This window comes from Triturus cristatus, chromosome 5_1, assembly GCF_964204655.1.
Source record: "Triturus cristatus chromosome 5_1, aTriCri1.1, whole genome shotgun sequence".
Classification (NCBI taxonomy): domain Eukaryota; kingdom Metazoa; phylum Chordata; class Amphibia; order Caudata; family Salamandridae; genus Triturus; species Triturus cristatus.
In genome coordinates this window covers 609,227,996-609,247,170 of record NC_140587.1, presented here as the reverse complement: position 1 = coordinate 609,247,170, position 19,175 = coordinate 609,227,996, and the positions used below count along the sequence as shown (strand labels likewise).

At 45.4% G+C, this 19,175-nt stretch overlaps 1 protein-coding gene across 1 annotated transcript in view; it reads right to left on the bottom strand.

The window, feature by feature from the left end:
- The window catches only part of TTPA (alpha tocopherol transfer protein), a 154,220-nt gene extending 143,794 nt beyond the window's left edge, over positions 1–10,426 (bottom strand). Inside the window, exon 1 of the mRNA XM_085605540.1 lies at positions 10,076–10,426. Within this exon, the coding sequence (XP_085461666.1) occupies positions 10,076–10,279 (204 nt within the window). The 5' untranslated portion in view covers positions 10,280–10,426. The remainder of the gene's footprint in view (positions 1–10,075) is intronic.
- Positions 10,427–19,175: the final 8,749 nt, after the last annotated feature.

The window sequence follows — 19,175 nt, the reverse complement described above, 5'->3', positions numbered from 1 at the left end:
AAAGATAGGTTGCGCGCGGAGCATGTGGCCCAGAGCGATCCAGAGTGGCTGATAGTGTAATGTTTAAATCACCCCCCCCCCCCAAAGGAGCGCGGCTGGGCCCAGTGAGGAAATGTGCTACCAAACCTTCGGGGTCATGGGAATTGGAACCGTATAGCACCGCGAGGATCAAAGGTTGGGTAAGGAGAGCGCCGCGTAGGATGACAAAGCACCCCCGGGGTCTATAATTACCTGAGAAGTGTGCCAGGGAAGCCCTCTGCGCAGAAGGATGGACACCTCGCAAGAGTAATTGGAATAGAAGGAGGAGTGAATTTCGCCCCAATGCCAAGAGAGAAGCCTGGGAGAGGTAGCGGGCAGCAGATGGGTCTCCTGGAGGGAACAGATATCAACCTTATGCCGGAATAAGGTGGGCATGAACCAAGCGAGCTTTGCGGAGGTCATTAATACCGCAGAAATTCCAGGTCTAGAGAGTGGTGTCCGTCATTTCACTGTGCCAGGGGTGTGAATGATGAGATGGGGCAGATGTGCAATGGGGAACATGTGCAGTAAAGAAGAGAAGTGCAGTGCGAAACACAGTGTAGCAGATGTTGCGTTACGGGAAGAGACAAAAGACAAAAACAACATCAATGCCTCAGAAGGAGGCAACAATCCCAGAGAACCCAACCCCACACCAACCACCCCAATTAGGCTGAAGAACCAACCCCACCCACCCATGGGAACCACAACTGGGAAGGGGAAGCTCAGAGACAAGGAAGGGAATCATCCCGAGGAAGCATGGTTTCACCTGGGGTACACCGCTGCCATAGAGACAGGGTGGCCAAGTCGTGGGTAATGCGGACAACAATTTTAATCGGAGGTGGACTGTTGGGGCACCTAAGAAGCAGGGGCCCAATGTGTAAAAGCAAATGATGCGGCGGGAAGCCTGAAATAAAAGCTGGCAGGAGGTCATGGGAGAGAAGGAGGAGTTCGAAACAACAGGAGCAATGGGGCGTCCCGCGACCATTAGCGAGCCCCCGGGCCCAGCGGACAGCGAGCGGGAGCTCAGCAGTGGGGAGAGGAGATGCATGCAATGACTGAAGTAGAGTGGAGCTAAGCCATGGAGGGCAGCATTACATAAGAGGGTACAGCATGCAAAAATACAATAGCGGAGGCAAAAGTCAATCGTTTTTGCTCAGGTCACTGTCAGCGCCGGCCCGAGAGCTGGATGGGGAAGAACGCTGAGCCCGGTCAAGTTTCTTCACATAGGTCAATGCGGCCTGCGGCTCCGTGAAGATCTGCCTTGTGGAGCTCTGCCTGACACGCAGCTTAGCAGGGTATGCCAAGGAGTAGGAGATGTCATGTTTTTGAAGTATTGGCTTAGCTGGTAGGAATTCGCAGCAGGCAGCCTGCACCGCCATCGTGTAGTTGGGAAAGAAAGCCAGAGAGTTCCCTTGATGGTGGATTTACCCCTTCTCACTGGCCGCATGGAGAACAGCGTCTCGATCCCTAAAGTTCAACAGCTGGGCGATGATGGGGCGAGCCGGCAGTCCAGGTGCAGGTCGAGGGCCAGGAGAGCGGTGGGCTCGCTCGACAATGAAAACGGGGGAGAGGACTTCTCCAAAGAGCTCACGGATGAGTTGCTCCACAAAGTCCTCCATTTTAGTGATGTTGGAGGATTCAGGCATGCCCGAAATGCGAAGGTTGCTCCTACGAGAGCGCGCCTCCAAATCCTCGTTCTTGATCAGCTCAAGAACCTTGTCCATTTGTAGGAGCTTATGATGGTTCTGTGTCGCGGCGTACTCAGCGTCTGAAACTTTCGCCTCAACCTGGGTCAGACATGTATCATGTTAGTCGACCTGAGCCTTAACAGTGTCCAATCGGGCCGACAGCTGATCAATTTGGGTGGCAATACCAGTGACTGCGGTCTTGATGACAATCATGATGGCCTTCAAATCATCCTCTCTGGTCGGGCCGGCGTCAGTCTGGGCGGCAGGCTCGTCTTTTCAGTGGCTGCCCCATCTTGCCGCGTTTGCCGACGTTGATCAAAGGCGAGCTTGGGTTGTTTGGGGTCTGCTTTCCCCATGATCTGGCACAGTCGTGTGAGCAGAGGCCGCCAAGAGTTGAGAGAGACAGGGGTGGCGGCTCAAGGCGAGGCAGATGGAGGCGGAGGAAGGCCGCGGCAGGTGTGTTGGACAGTACGGCCAGTGGAAGCCCCGTGAAGGAGAATGATGAGGGTGAAAGGCCAGCCAACGGATCCGGGCCACCAGGCCAGGGCTAACACCAAGGAGCCTCTGCGAGCCAGGGCCCTCAGGCGGGCGGAAAAAGCCAGAGCGATGACTGATATGTGTGGGGCTGTTTCAGATGTGGCGTGCAGTCCAACAACTTCGCCAGCAACTACAGCCGTGCCTGGCATGGAAGGCTGTGCAGGGCGGGAAGCAGAGGGGGAGCTGACCCAGCACGAGGCCCTGAAATAGCGGAGAGGCCTCTTGCCAAGGAGGGAGCTGATGAGGGTTCAGGAGCGCTGTTGCACTTGGTGGAGGGTGGTGAAGGCCGTAAAGCAGGTCCCCAGGCCTTGAGAGAGAAGGAGGTGCCGGCGTTGCAGGTCCGGTGCGCCGCGGAATCAGAAGTGCGGCAAAGGAGTCAGCGCCCGCGGGGGCAAGGGCAGCAGGGAGTCGCGGGAAGTGCGCCACCCACGTCGCGGGCGTTGGGGGAGCGACTTAAGGCAATGGGAACGGGTGGTGACAGATGGCGGCCAAGCGGAGAGAGGCCCAGTCCCCATGGTACGACACATCCGCCCCCTACCCTGCTGCAGGAACCCCCGCAGTGACGCGACTCACCAGGTCAGGAGAGGCAGGGCGGCAGGCTGGCTCCGGTGAAGCGATCCGGTCCTTGAGGATCAGCACGGGTGATGCAGCGATTCGGCAGCGCCACAGTAACTCGACTCGGGCACCCGGCCGCACGCCAACAGGAGGGCCCAGTCGCAGCGTCCCGTCCCAGCGGTGGATCTAGATGTTGCGGCTGCAGCGGGGGCCCGGTGGAGGATCAATCAGTGGTAAGGAGAGTCAGGATAGCGTGGATTATGGAGACGGCTCCATCGATGTCTGCAGAATTATGGCGGATTAACAGCTTGGCCGGCAGAGCCCACTCAGAGTGCGGCCATCTTGCAGCCGGCTAAGCCACGCCCTCCTGCTTTTGTAAATTGGCATAGTCTCAAAAAGTTAGATTAAAATTTGTAGGAAATGGCTGTTTTCTCCTACTCATTTACATTTATATATTTTTTCATTTCAAGAGTTATTTTCTATGTCAAATCCTTGAGCAATCTACACAAATTACCCAGTGCTGAATTCAGAATTGTGTCTACTTTTCAGGGATGTATAGCTTTCTGACATCACCCATGGCTTTCATATTCCTTTTCACCATGAACTGGAAGTAATTTGAAAGCACAAACATTTGTTAAAATGGGCCACTTCTTAGTAAAAATCCAAATCCAAAAGTGGAAAATTAAACTGGGAAGACGGTGATTTTAGCACAGCAAACGTTTCATTGATGCCAGTTTTTGGTTGGTTTTTTTTTTGGGGGGGGGGGGGGGGGGGGGGAGGGATGGGAGAGAAATTACACTTTTTTGCGGAGTATTGTTTTCCCATTTTTCACCCAAAAAACCAAACTAGATCGATTTAGGCTATTTTCTCAGTCCCCTTCAGGGAATGCCACAAACCCCAGATCCCTTTAGAATCCCCATGGTGTTACCACACTTATGTGGAAAAAATGTTTTGGAGGCGTGAGGGTAAAGTACCCCAAATGGCAAAAAGAAAATGCGCTCAACACTGGGATGGAAAAGCCACTGCAGTTCAGGAGTTAACAGGATGTGCAAACTGACAAGCTCACATAAAAAACAGGTTTTCCGAGATGCAACCACACTCCTCCTCAGCAGAGCAACAGTATCAATTAAGAAAGAACAGCGAAAAGAAGATGAACACAATGGTCATCTGGTTACATAGTTTGTAATGGAGGCTGTACAGCCCGAGGTACTCTCAAAACACCCTTGCACGCTCAGGGAATAGAATACAAGAAAATGGAACGGAAAACAGATGAATACATTAAAAGCAAACTGGCTCAGCTAGATTTAGCGACAACTCAGCTATTAGGTCTTTGAAGGAGGTAGTGGGTGTAAAATTGAATACTTTAGAAATACAGATAAAGTGATATCGCAGGGGATGAACCTCAGAAAGTTAATTTTTATAAACCAGATTTCCTGAAGGAAAATCAGACACCAACAAGCAAAATCAAATTAAATGAGGTCATTCACTGTAAAAGAAAAATGTCGAGGCTCACGTTACAAGAACTAGATGAGACACTCAATAAATTTGTATTACATACTGTATCAGATTTGCAACTTGTATTCGAAATGCATAAGGCAGTCTGTGCGCTCAACAAACGCCTGGCCTGAATGAAGGGCGGCTCATCCATTACTGTATTCTATAAATATGGGGGAGCCCTTGACTCAAACAATGGAGGCATGTATTTGAGGGGTAACATGAACAAACTGTTTTTCAACCTTATGAACCAAAGAATCCTGAAGTTTCTGATTGACAGTAACATTTATATAGAAACCTGAACGTTTTTCCGTATAAAACATGCACTCCACCGTCCCCTTACAAGCAAACATGTAAGTGACAAAAAAAATGGAAAAGTGTCCTTTCTTTGAATGACCATTTTATTCATTTTAGCACGGAGGACGAACTATTAAGCACCCGCTTGACAAATGTTTTTGTAAATGTAACTCAAGGATTCTAAAAAAAAAAGTAATTTGCGATTCTAATTTCACATCTTCACATCCTGATTCACAACACCTGGTTGGAGAATTTTGTATATTTAAATTCATATACCATGTTGAAAGGCAGACAGATTATGACAGATTCTCTACCTTTGTAGGTTTAGGCGCAAGATCATGGGTGTTCCAGGGAATGGGCGGAGGAGTGACGATTACAAATGCAAGCACCCTCGAAGTCATAACTTTGTACATATTGACAAACAATCTTAACAGAGGTTTTCGTCCTAAAACCATAACAAAATCACTACTCCCATCAAATGTATTTTAGAAGAGTTTAAAGGGGTGGAATATTTCTTCTGTACTCCCATTTTATGAGGGTGTAGAGAAATGATTTTCCAGAAGAAATAAAATCCTTGGGGAGAAAGAAAAATATAGGTTGTGGGTGCAAAAGCGCAAAACCTCCCTACTTAGCATGTGCAGTTTCCGAATCACATGAATATAAACTGGTCTGTAGCAGTAATGATGGAAGTCTAAAGCGATCAAAGAATTGAAGCAGTACTCTAGGAACTATATGTGAATCCTCAAACACAGAACTGCAATCCAAATAAAAGAGGCAATCTGCAGGTGTAGACTTGTGAATTTTTTAGTAAGGAACTGAAAAAAATTACGGCAGGCTGGAACAGAAAAAAACCACAATAAGGTGGCACCCTTAGCCCAATTATGTACAGACATCATGCCAATGAATTCCAAGCAACGCTCGAGGAATACCAGGAAGGATTTTTTATCTCCGAGTATTCAAATGCTGATGTCACCATTGAGCCCTGAAGATAATGATTTACAAAGCCTCCTGGAAGAGTATTTCACATGTGCCCCCGACGGCATGCATGTAGGCCTATAAAAAGATGCCCCCAAATGAAACACTTATAATAAAAAAAATTTAAAAAAACTGTACGCAAAGCAGAACCAAATTAAACCTCATTCATAATGGTTGCATACATAATAACGCTGTACACGCCCCTCCTCTGAAGTTTGGTGGATTTGCTTCTCTGGAAATTAAACCTGCAGTGAAACACATCATGTGCTTGTCTTGCACAACCAACTAGAATATCTCTGTCTCAAAAGTCTTGTAGAGGACCATCTCTCCAGTCTTACTTCATAGAAGTAAAGGGCGTGTCTAACATTAAAATAACATGCACAAAGGAGAAACTTTCCCACTGAAGCTCCACTCCTGCACTGTGTCCACATACTCTGCTTGAGACATGGGTTGGGGGCTGGAAAGATACCCCGTTCTCAATGTCAAGAAATGTATTTTTAAAAGACAGTGCCTCATCAAGTTAAGTGTTCAAAAGCGAAATAGTCAAACCATTTAAAGAGCCCTTATAATATGATTAGCACTAGAGAAAGGTTACACAATGTATTATGAAATATATTTGGGCCAACTCCAAAAGCTATGAAAGTTTGCAAAAGTTTTAAAGCTGCAGAGTACAAAAAAGTCAAAGAATATATAAAAGCACAGACAACCACTTGCTAAACATACCGCAAAGCATAGACATGTTCCTTTTATGTGTTAACTCTCCCACGCTTGCTACTCTAATATGCGCTCGAGAAGTGCTGTGCTTCAGTTCTGCATTTATTATGTATATATATTAGGGAAATTCTGTAGTACTTTCGCGAAATACCAAAAATGCCCACTGCTGGCGGTGTTTAATCCACAGCAGCAACAGAAATAAGGATTTCTTTTGTCTGACAAACCACAAGAGAAAAATCTGAGCGACAATACCAGAATGTACGGAATTCCATCTCAACAGATTAGAAGGACAATAACGTTAATGCTTCAAGGTGCACAACTGAGATGGGTGGGTGAACAAGAGGCTGGAGAAAAAAAAAGCTGCAGCAGCTAAGTAGTTGCAGAGACATTTAATTAAAATAAAAACACACACAAGGAAAGTGATATCTTCATAGGGCGTACACTGGTAAATTTTAGACTTCTACAAAGAGAAACGTTTGTGTTTCACTAACAATAATCAAGGGCTGCCCAGAAAAGGTTGACATTTCTCACCTCTGAGAAATTGTGTGTCATTGTTAAAGTGGGGTAAAACTCTTTTTGGCACTAACCAATGCACTGCCGGAATTTTGCCACAAATGTGCTCTAGTCTTTCCTAACATTTACAACCACATTCAAAATCAAGGAAATATTGAAAGACCGACCGAGCCCTGGCCCTATCCTTGGTTACTTTGGGTTCCCCTGCCCCCTCCCGTTTCCTTTCCTGCCCCCTTCGCATCACCCTTCCTGGCCCTCGCCTCACCACCAGGCCGCCTGCGGATGTAGCTTGCTCGCACAGCTCACCCGTCCTCTGTTCCCCAGCTTCCAGTCTCACCACTAATTTCGCACAACTTTCTTCTCTCTCCTTCCTCTTTACTCCCGCTCTTTCGCCCTCTTGGGTTCTGCTCTTTCCCTTTCCCATCCCTCACACGTCTTCTCCACACTGTTAGATTTGTTGCGCTCCCATTGTTGGGTATGCATGTCTTGCTATTGATGATTGTCCATCTCTTCTGTACCCATGATGGATATACATTGTCTCAGTTTTTTGACCACCCGGAGCTTGTTGGCAGTATCCAAAGAAATCTCTTAAATTAAAATGCTTATCTCTATTAGAGGATTTAGGATAACCACTGAGATTATGAAACCCTCTGTGCAGAAGAACCAGTTAATTCTGACCAGCCATGATATGCAACCCTATCTAGCCAACGTAAATAACCATCAGCACAGATTTGTCCTGACTAGGTTTCTGCTGGATATTTTTCATTATTTAACGACCTTTCCAAATATTAACAACTGGGCCTCCGATCTCGAGTTATGTCCATGTGACAAAGTTTCTAAACAAAGGACTATTCATATTCTGGTTTTGTGTTTGTTTTACAGAGTTGAGAAAATGCCTTATTAAGCCGCTGCTAAAACAACTTTGATTGTGCAATGTCGCCCAGCTTTTATGTATTTTCAAACACTACCATGCTTGTACATATGTGTTGTACTGTCACGATACTTATTGGCTGTTATAAGCCATATGAAGCAGTTGTAGAAATGTTATTGTTTACAGAGGAGGTCTAAGCCTGTTTCTATCCATTTTGTTTTTATTTTCTCATTTTATTGACTTGCTTTTTGTTTTTAACGACGTGCTTTTAACTCAGAAGTCATTTTATGTAGCTTTTATAATACACTATGTGTTTTCGAATAAAGCTGATTTGATTGTTTGGCATTGTCGCAGTTGTTATTTTTTGGAACTGGTACCAATAAAAATAATTACAACAAAGAAATTAAGGAAATACTATTGTAAAAAGTTATATCCAACTGAGCAAAAGCATCTACATGCACAATATTGGTCATAAGAACCATAGGAGATAGATATGAACAGACAAAACCTATTGGAAGAGACAAACAGCATGCCAGGCACAGATATGTCAAGTGAATTATTAATGTAAACAATGGACGATACACTGATGAACAAAGAGTGCAGCAAATGCGCTCGGTGCTCACCAGTGATTCACCCACACATTATATAAACGCCTTAGACTGAAAAAACAGGAACTCCAAATTCTCAAAAATAATCCAATTATAGTTTTGCTTTCCAATATTTGGACACTGAAACGTCCCCGAGTCTTATTACGGGTTAAATGATGGAATATACCGAGCAGTGCCCTACTGCCTTCTCGATGGACCTTCTCTTTTCAAAAGGTGCTGTACACTAGCCTTGGCCTGGTGATTCAAACTGGGACCTCTAGCCTGCCTATATTCCTTCCCTCTGAATGTTTTATTCTACTGTCCTGATGACCCATTTATTCGGTTGGGTTGAAATGCAGTAGACTTTTAATTCATAAGCCAAATTTTGATATGTTCTCAATATTATTGTCAACTGCAAATATTGGAAACGAAGCTATATTTGGTTACCCTTTGGTCATTTGGAGTTCCTGTTTTCACACTGCAAGCCTTTTATATATTGTGTGTGAACCACATGCGAGCACTGAGCATGCTTTTGCACTTTGTAATTACCCCAGACTCTAGGAAGAACCCTTAGATATACCCTTGTATCCTTGGCACATTCTAGTGAATCTTGAGACATTTGAACCTGTTTTTATAGCAGTTTCTGTAACTCTAAACACCTAATAAGATATAATTTAGGCAAAATGATCACCACAATACAAAAGTGATAAAAAAAATTGCAACAACAGGGTAGTCCAACCAGAGAAAGGCCATACGACACACTGCAACCATGAGATGTGTCACAGTGTACCCTGGGAGAATTAAACACTCAGCCACAATTTCTACCGCATATACTATCCAGCATATAAAGATGATCAGAATACATATGTTATATCACTTACCACTGGCTCCATATTATGAATGACACCATTTGTTAGCCTGACTTTCTTACTTAAAATATGTTAAACTCTTTAGCTTCTACTTTCACTCTTCTCCAATAGAAATATTGGTTTAAAACTACCAACATGCAAAGAAAATGTTGTTGACTAAAAAGCCATTACTGGCACAAAGTTGCACACATGACATGTAACCTGTTGGCATCTATGATGGTATTTTTTCTGAGAGGGAAACTGTTTTCAAGTAGAACCACTCTTGGAGAGTCAATGTTATTTTTATTAGAGATAACAGGTGGACATGGGGTAAGACGACCTCAGGGACGGCTCTCGTGAGGCAAGGAAACATGGGTACAGGGGCACTTGGACCTCCCAATTTAGACACATTGGGTCAGGAAACAGACAACAAAGCGGGTTCAGTGCACCCAAGAACAAAAGAGACTGGATGATAGGGGCACACTTGTTGCATAGAGAAGGATAAACAATAACCAAGAGTGTTTTGTTTCTTATAAAATCTAGATCTGGAACAATACACCCCAGAAGAACTCACAAACTTTGTACTAGAAATACTCTGACATGAAGCCACCTAGATCACTGTGACAGGCACAAGACCCACTTAACCCCCACGCCACGCACTACCACTGCTGACACAGATTAGGCAAAAAGCTAGGAAGGTTACAATAACCCCAACCTACAAAACACCTCTGGGAGGATAACCCACATCAGATATACTACCCACCGACACCAATGTGGTAGAGGAACAAAATCGGTAGAGAACCTCTCCTTGCGGAATCACAGCCACAGACAGCACGAGGCAAGGTAACTGGCGAACGCTGTGCCTCGCAAATAATGAGTAACTCCAAGTGTATGCAAGAGAACCGCGCAGAGGTTTGCAATGGAAACCACCGTAGACCGCAATATGAACCAGTGAGACGGAAACGTGCGTTTGTTTACCTTGAATGCCGGGTCAATGTGGAAATCTCTGGCTCGAAGAAATCGAAGCAAGAACTCATCCGACAAACCCAGGGGCCAGCGCGAGCCCTCGGTCTCAGCTTTCTGCCGTAGGAAAAGGATTGCCTTCTTCACTACTGCGGTGTGGCTAGGCAAATCGTTGAGTTTGGGGTTGCCTCTGTTGAAATCCGCGTGCTCTTCGGACATGCTGCTGTTGCTGAATGACAGGGAGGAGGCTGCAGCGCTCCCACACCTTCCCACTCCTCTACGTCGTCAAAGGTGTCTGAATGAGGCATGCCGATAGCTGCCCTAACACACCCCACAGCTATGAGAAAGTTATCCGCCACCCCCCCTATGGATCGAAACCTCCTCCTACCCGGCCTCCAGGGTTACAAGGTAGTCACGTGACACACGCGCTGCCTACGTTAGTTGCTAACCCGCCCAACGCGAGTGCCCTGGAGATCGTGAGCTGATGAAATGCCGCCTGCCGATATGACCTCTCTGCAAACGATCGCAGGTTTTCGCAAGCGACCTTTACCGCCGCACTCGTGTTTGTTGACAGTCCAGCCTCCTTCCGTTCCGTGACGCCGCAAACAGTGGTGCTTGCAACCCTAGAAAACTAGAAGCGTTTCCACACTAAGCCTCATTCGTGATTGAAACCCAATCATAGTTTCTGCGCGCAACACAAAGAAGACCACACAGTTTTTGGTTGGGAGAAACTATCTCAAGTTTTTTTTAAATCTTATTGACACACAGGGTTAATTTACGGACGATCAGAGTATGAAACTTTGTTAAAATCCAATCGCTGACACCTGATCCTGAATACCAAGCCAAAGAAACCAGGAATACAATTTCGAGAATATAATATTTTGCATAGTACATGGCATCTGGTGCTCGCTGTTCTTAAGTGGGTCTGTGGCCTCCTGGTAATGCTTGAGTTGTTGCACTCGTGAAACACGGAGTGATTGAAATCCAACCCCTCTAGTTGTCAGAATATCACCTGCCCTTTAATGGATAAAGGGGTCGCTGTTGCTTTCGTCTCAGGTCCCCTATGGCCCGAGGACATCAAATCTGCAGCCCATCTCTATGTTTTGGACGTTTTGCAGGGCTGGTTCCTTCTTTGGGGCGTTGCCCCACTCATAATTGGCCTACCCCCTTATACATTTTTTTATTTTATTTTATTTTAAAAGTTTTATATAGCGCTAGCTTGACCCGTAGGTACCAGAGCGCTTTACATACATACTGTAAAGAAAAACAGACGGAGATTGCATTACAAAGTAGGGAGGCAGTAAGGAAGCAAAACAAGGGATAGAAAAAATACAGCATGGAGGATAAGGTGGTTAACACAGTCCGGGCACCAACTATCCTTGAATGTCAAGAGAGAGGAGTAAACTTGGATATTGAAGTCTAGGTTAGTTGGCGTTGGTCAGGAAAGTATTTGTCAAGGAGATGGATTTTCAGGTCCCTTTTGAAACAGGAGAAGGAGGGGTTGCATCTGAGGACTCTAGGGAGAGCGTTCCACATCCTGAGAGCATTGCCAGAGAACGATCGGTATTGTGTGGTTTTCTTTTTCAGTTTCGGAGGAATAAGAAGGAGTGAGTTGGAGCTTCTCAGCGTTCTGGATTGACCTGCTCTTAACAGTTTGTTGTTCAGGTAGTTAGGGGCCGGAGAGTGAAGGGCTTTGTGTGTGAAGCAGGCCAGTTTGTAAATACACCTCCCTTCCATGGGGAGCCAGTTGAGGGAGTTGAGAGCTGGAGTGATGTGTTCAAATCTTTTTACTCCGGATACGAGTCGAGCGGCCATGTTCAACACTGCCCTTAGAGGGGCTAGGTGAGCTTTTGGAGTCCCTGTTAGGATGGCGTTCCCGTAGTCGATTTTAGAGAGAACTAGGGATTGGACTACTGTCTTGAGGTCATCATGGGGAAGAAAAGGTTTCAATTTCTTGAGGTGTTTTAGAGAGAAAAGAGCACTTTTTGCAGAGTTTTTGATGTGGGCCTTCATAGATAAGTTCTTGTCAAGGGTGATGCTTAGAGACTTAACTGAGTCGGATAGGACGATGGGGCAGTTTAGGGCGACCAGATTCTTGAGCCACTCTTGGATTGGACGATGGTTACTTTTTGGAGAGAATAGGATTAGTTCTGTCTTATCTGGGTTGAGCTTTAAGTGTTTAGCATTGAACCAAGTTTGGATCTCGGTTAGAATGGTATTGAGGTGTTGGATGTCGCTGGGAGACTTGATTTTGAAATAGATGTGGGTGTCATCAGCGTAAAGGTGGTAATTCACTCCAGCTTTTTTCAAAATGATTGTGAGAGGCTCCATGAAAAGATTGAAGAGGGCTGAGGAGAGGATTGAGCCTTGCGGGACCCCAAGTGTGACTTTTGTTGGCTTCAAGAGACAGGCGTTGATTTTAACTTGTTGCGAGCGGTGTTGAAGGAAGGAGGTGAACCATTTTAGTACTGTGCCATTGATGCCGGAGCGCTTCGACAAGGTCTCCAGAAGCGCTGGATGATTTACTGTGTCGAATGCCCCAGATAGGTCAATAAGGATGAGTAGGCAGGCATCACCTTCATCTAAAGTCTTGTGAATATCGTCAGAGACGTTGAGCATAGCTGTTTCCGTGCTTCAGCCTTTCCTGAATCCTGACTGAAAGGTGTTGAGGAGGTTGAACTCATCAATGTGTTTGTTGAGTTGGTGGAGAACGCATTTCTCCAATGTTTTTGCAAGGAATGGGAGGTTGGAGATAGGTCTGAGGTTGTTGAGAAAATTAGGGTCGGCCCCCTGTTTTTTTGAGAATGGGTGTGATTTGTCCAAGTTCAAGGGAGTCTGGGACACAGCCTGAGGTGAGAGAGGCATTGATGATTTTAGTCCAGAAAGGGGAAATGGTGTGGTTAAGTTATTTTATGATTGTGGATGGGATGGGGTCCATAGTGTGGGAGGAAGGTTTGAGGTTAGAAATTATACTGAAAACCTACTTTTCCGACATTAGCTCAAAGTCGGACCAATGTGCATTGTTTTTTAGCTGGAGGCAGACCTGATTGTCCTTGGTAAGAACTCTTTCTGAATGATCATGGGTGGTTAGAGTGGGGCAGGTTAAGAGGGGAGGAGGGTTAGAGGTTTGGATGAAGGATTGATACATTTTCGAGACTTTATTGGTGAAGAAGGTGGCAATTTCTTCACAACGGTCATTGGTGGCTTTGATTTCTTGAGAGGGAGTGCAGTTAGTTTGGCTTTTAACAATGTTGAAGAGTTCTCTCGGTCTATTTTTTGCCAGATCTAGTTGGCTGCGGAAGAAAGACGCCTTTTCACTGAAAATGTGTTTTTTGTATGCTTGCCGAGCAGATCTAAGTTGCGCTAGGTGTAAGGTTGAGGGGTTTAGTCTCCAAGACTTTTCCATTTGTGTCAGTTGACGTCTTTCCTCATTCAGATCCACGTTAAACCAGGGTTTAGATTTGGTTTGCCTCAATTGTTTGAGTTTGAGAGGAGCTACTTGGTCTAGAACCTCAGTCATTTTTTAGTTAAAGTGGGCAGTGGAGTCCTCTGGGTCGTTCCAGTGGATATTGAGGTCACCCAGGAACAAGTCTTTAGTGTCTGCCATGGAGAACCGTGATATTAGGTCTGTTAGTTCTTCGGGGAAAAGGGTATGCTCTCCAGGAGGATGGTAGATGGTGTGGAATTTGATGGGTGAGGTGCCCTTGGCAGTGAGTTCGACACCCAGCTATTCAAACGATAGTTATTCTGCAGGTTTAAGTTTGGTAATCTGTATTCCTGCCTTGTGGATGATGGCTAGTCCTCCCCCCGTTTTGATCGGTCTGTCTTGTCTGATGATGGTGTACCCTGGAGGGGTGAGAATGTCAAGAAAGGGGGTTGAAGTGGACATTGTGCCAGGATTCAGTGAGGAAAGCGATGTCAATTTCTTCAGCGAGAAGAGCTTCATCAATGTCTGTGGCTTGTTGTACTGCTGATCTGCAGTTGAGGAGCATGCAAGAGAGAGGACGGGGAGCCTCGATGATGGGGGGAGTAAGGTGGATAGAGGAGTATTGAGCAGGAGGTCTAGGCGAGTGGACATTTTTAGGAATTCTGTTAGTGCCGATAATAACAAGGATGGGGAAAGGGGCTGACTTCTGGCTCAGAGCAAGGCAAGAGTCGTTGATCTCATCAGGTTTAGGTATCGAAAAGGGTTGGCGATCCCGGTTGGGTTGAGGTGCCTGACTCGCTGACGGACTGGAGGGACGAGGGGTGCACTGATGGGCCAAGGGAGTGGTATTGAGTGGGGTGGGAGGAAATCTTCTCGGGGAGAGGGAGCACGGCGGCTTGGTCCTGTTGAGAAGATCTTGTTGTAAGTATAGGAAATCAGCAGCAAGGGAGTTAATTTTCAGCTCCATTCTGTTCAGTTGCTGTGCTATTGAGCTGAAAAAGTTTAAGGTTTTAGGCAGGGGCCGAGAATGATTTGAGTCTTTGGAGGGAGAGTGGACAGTGGTCGGGGATTGGACAGAATCAGTGGGATTAGGAGAGGGGAGAGGTTGGACGCGGGGAGCCGGATAAGTATTGCTCCCATTCAAGGAGTTCAAAGGAGGAGTAGAGGGTCTACTGTCCAAGTGAGGAGGGAGAGAAATTCTAGGTAAGAAATCAGAGTTCCGGGAGTGTCAATGAGATTAGCGGTGGAGGCAGGTTGTGTATGTGGGTGAGCGACGGCGGAGGGGGAGCGTGTAGTGATAATAGGGGGGAACGAGTTTATAGGATTGGTGACGACGTTGGCCATGGGGATGTCACGGGGGTTGTCAGTGAGGTAATCGGTGGAGACCGGTTGTGTCTGTGGATGTGGGACAACGGAGGGGGAGTGTGCAGTGGTAGTAGGGGGGAGAGTGACCACTTGATTGTAGATGACGTTGGACATGGGGGAAGTAAGGGTCGGGGGAAAAGGGTCTGTGTTGGAGGAAGAGGTAGTTTGTGAGGGAGGGTTCAGATTATCAGGGGTCGGGCGGAGAGTGCCTGTGGGGATTTCGGTCGCGGGAGGGCAGAGGTTAGAGTCCGAGCTGTCAAGATCTGGATCGGTCTTGTGGTGTTTGTTAGTTGTGACTTTGTTGTTCCTAGTGTGCTCAGTAGATGTAATAGTTGTGGGTGTTTGGCGGCGTAGTGTAATGATGGGGGTAGTGTGATTATAGTGAGTGATGGTGGATGTTCATGAGTTGAAGAGAAGTTCTTCAGGGCAGGGAGAGTGGATCAGTTCCACGTTATTAGTAAGGGTGATGGTGGGTTGGGGGGATATGGTTTGACGGCTCAGTTGAGTTAACGAGGAAAGAAGTGTGGTGAAGTGGCAGTCAAAAGTGGTGAGGTGCGGGTCGGTGGCCTGTATGAGAATGGTTCCAGTTCTGTAGATGGAGATGGTGAGTTCCCCTTTGAAGGTCGGGAGATGGTGGTGGAGATTTTTTCAGTGAAAAAACATAGAAGGTAAGATGCACTCCTCTGTACTCAAATTTTAATTAATGTTCCTTGTGATGTACTCTCCAGTTTAAACTAGTAGGCGTGCTCGCTTGCTCTGCGCTCCGTCCACGTGCGCTGCAACATAGTAGAAACACAAGGGGACCATTTTGCGATCCCCATCAAGCTGTACAGCCAATTGCCAACGAATCCAATGAATTAAATTCATAATTCTTAATCCTCAATTTTGTCCAAAATTATTCATCCTTGATTCTCTTCTTTTTTTTCAATTCATTTTACTGATTTTCATGTACGTTCATTCACTTTTCATAAAACCACTGGAGGAAGATTGTTTCCACATGCCGCACTTTATTTAAAATCACCCAATGCATTTCGGGAAAAAATCCCTTCTTCAGGGGTTTCTAGAATACAAACATAATCATTATCAGTTACAGCAGGGTTCTTGTAATGCGGTCAACAAGTCAGACGCCAACATATTACCAAGCTGTTTAAACTATGCTTTTATGCTATTTTCAATCTCTTTGAATCATGGAGATTTTTTCACCATAGGGAATGATTACTGACTTGGCGACTTGAAGGTGAAGAGAGAAGGAGTTTTCCCTTTAGCCAGGCGATTTGTGTAGAAAATGAAGGTAGTTTTCGTGTTTCCGTTGGACGCTGTGTGGTAGTTATCAACAATGAGTGTTTCCGGGTGTTGTTTTAGAGTACTATGCTTGAAGTTCTTTTTTGCATTACTGGTCATTTTGTCTGGGTAGTTAATGGACCAGGAGTTGGGTCCGTAGCGCACAAGATTCAAGTTCCGGGTGGGGTAAGGTGGGCGCATGGTTGAACGGTAGAAATTCCGAGATACAACCAGGACTCAGGCCAATGAAGAAAAGCCGAGGCACAGTCCGGAATCAAGCATAAGGGAGGGTGGTAGTTATCATACAGCTTTATGCAGTATATACACTAAACTTTAAAGTGCCATATTAACTGCAGTGTAAAATTTACAGTAAAATTCTCATTCAGGGGGAGGGGGCTCGTGCCTGCGATAAATGTAAAGGGTCAACTCGCTCTGCACTCACAAAAAGCTCCAGTGAAAGTGTTCAGTGCTGTGGATGATGTGGGAATCTAACGACCTCCAAAAATGGCTGCTGCCCAAAGGCTCCTGTGCCCCCAAAACAAATAGAAGCACACACAGGTCAGAGCATGCCCAATCTAAGCCACCACATGGAGCCAGCAAGGCTCAAGAGCTGAAATGTTATCTAGCCACCAAGCCGCCTCCATAAAGAGTTCAAGTGTCCTCAGGGCCGATGCCCATTGAAGCATAATAATAACATATGTACTTTAAGGTTTATTTTATTCTGCCTGCTGCAGTCAGCCTTAAGCCGCGGGCCGGTTGTCTGAAGCGGCTCCTGGAAGCCAGTGCATGTGGGCCTGAGGGTGTGAGGCTTAAACAATATTGAATTTGACTGAAATCATACACAACAGCAAGCGCATCTGGGCCCACAAAGTGTGCATTTCAGGTTGACTGCTGCCTCTCACTGGCCAGCCAGAGGTGAATCAAAGTTGCAGCCTCCAGTTTCCTAATGAGCGATGAGTTTGACTGCCCGATCCAATCTTGGCACTACTGTCAATCTGTGTAACAGCACAACACTCCTTGCCCCTCGCTTTAGATGTTGTTACCAGCTAGGAAAGATTCCTCCTCCTGGTCTAGTAGTATTTTAATTCCACAAAAACGAGCTTAGGCACCACCCAGGCAACTACCGGCAAATAGCCCTATTAGACTCAGTTGGGAAAGTTTTTGTGTGTGGCGTACTGGATCATCTTAAAGATTGGGTGTCTGAAGAGAAAATCCTCCCCTTAGAAGAAGCCGGATTTAGGAAAGATCATTGTACCATAGATAATATTTGTATGTTGAAATTAATTGAAGAGAAGTACACTTAATTTCGCAACTCACACATATTTGTGGCTTTTATAGATTTTCCAACAGCCTTCGATAAGATAAATCGCCTATTACTCTGAAAAAACTTCAAAAAATGGGAATCCCCCCTCCCCTTTTATCTGTCAAGTATAGCTCTGCACTCCAATACATGGTCTCAGGTTCTTCTAGGAGGAGATCAAGGCCTTTCAGCCACAATTCCTACAAAAAATGGCCTGAATCAAGGCTGTCTATTAGCACTGATCTTCTTCTCCCTTTATGTGGCTGATCTTCCGGACTGTTTTTCTTCCCAAGAAGGCGACGCTCCAAAGATAGGCGGCCGCCCTTTTCCGTGTTTAATGTATGCAGACAATATTATAATTATGGATGTGACTCCCTTAGGGTTGAGTAAGAAGCTGAAGGCTCTACAGATATATACGATGTCTCAATACTTGAAGATAATCACATGGAAAAGTTACATTTGGATTCTAAAAAATAGAAAGAATAGGAAAGATTGCAACTTTGTCAGGGGCATAGGCTCTGAGAAACACGAGACTGTAGATTCCTATCTTTATTTGAGTAAAATAATAGCTGGAAACACTGAGAACAAATTCCACATTGATCACTAGAGCCATTCGCCTGGAATTTGGTTTGATAAGTTCATTCGTCCAAGGCTTAGCTAGAGTAATCCGCTGGCGATACCTGCTAAAGTATAGTGACACGAATACAATAAGGGGTTTGCTAAGTCGGGAGATCTTTGATGCAAAGACTGACAAATACTCATTTGCATATGACTTCACTTCAGCAATAAATCTCTTTTGCACACAAGAGGAGCTAGTGCTCTCTCTTTCACCCAGGGAACTCAAAGCTTTCATAAACAAGCATTGGCATAGCCAATAGGTCTCGCCTTTGGGACCTTATAAGTGTTTAGCCATGCAACAGTTAATGTTACTGCACCAAGGATACTGTGCTGGATAACTAAACACTTATAAGGTCCCAAAGGCGGGACCTATTGGCTATGCCAATGCTTGTTAGCATTTGAGTGTGATTATAGAGGTATGGGCGAAACCGTTTAGGGCCGTTCCGTCCAGAATTTGATGGCCTGTGTTGTTGAAAGCACTGCTAGATAACAAGGGTATAAGAAGTCGGGAATGGGCACAAGTGAAGGGTATGACATGAAATTCAAAATGTCAAAATCATAAAATGTGTGATTTAAGATATGGATGTCGTTTAAGAACAAATGTGTTATTTTCTTGAAAGTTAAAAACAACCAATAACTGCATTGTAAATAGAGACACGAGTTTTCCATTTTTACTATAAATGCTTCCCTCTCTTTATTTTAAAAATCACAAAGAAGTAGAGGTTAAGGGTCTGATTTGCAAAGGGACTTACGTGTAGTAAAGGTACAAGTGTGGAGTCTTTGCACTCTGGGCAGCCTCTCTGTCCAGCGCACTGCAGTGAGTGCAGTGCGGAAATTCTGCCATGAGTGAAGAGACACGTAACTTTATTGCATATTAGTCCCTTTGTGATTTGAGCCCTAAGCCTTCATTTAAGGGTCTCACCATATGTTCAATCATGTCTGCTAGATCAAACGTTATGCATATAATCAGAAGCCCTAGTATTAAAACATGCCATCTTGTAATGTGCCATACATTGTCATTACCTTTTCTGTTTGCGAAAGGCACCAGTTATCGAAAGTAGTAAAATAAACTTTTACTAAACTCACCTTGGTGAAACTGCAACGATTGCTGCTGCTTATTGAGG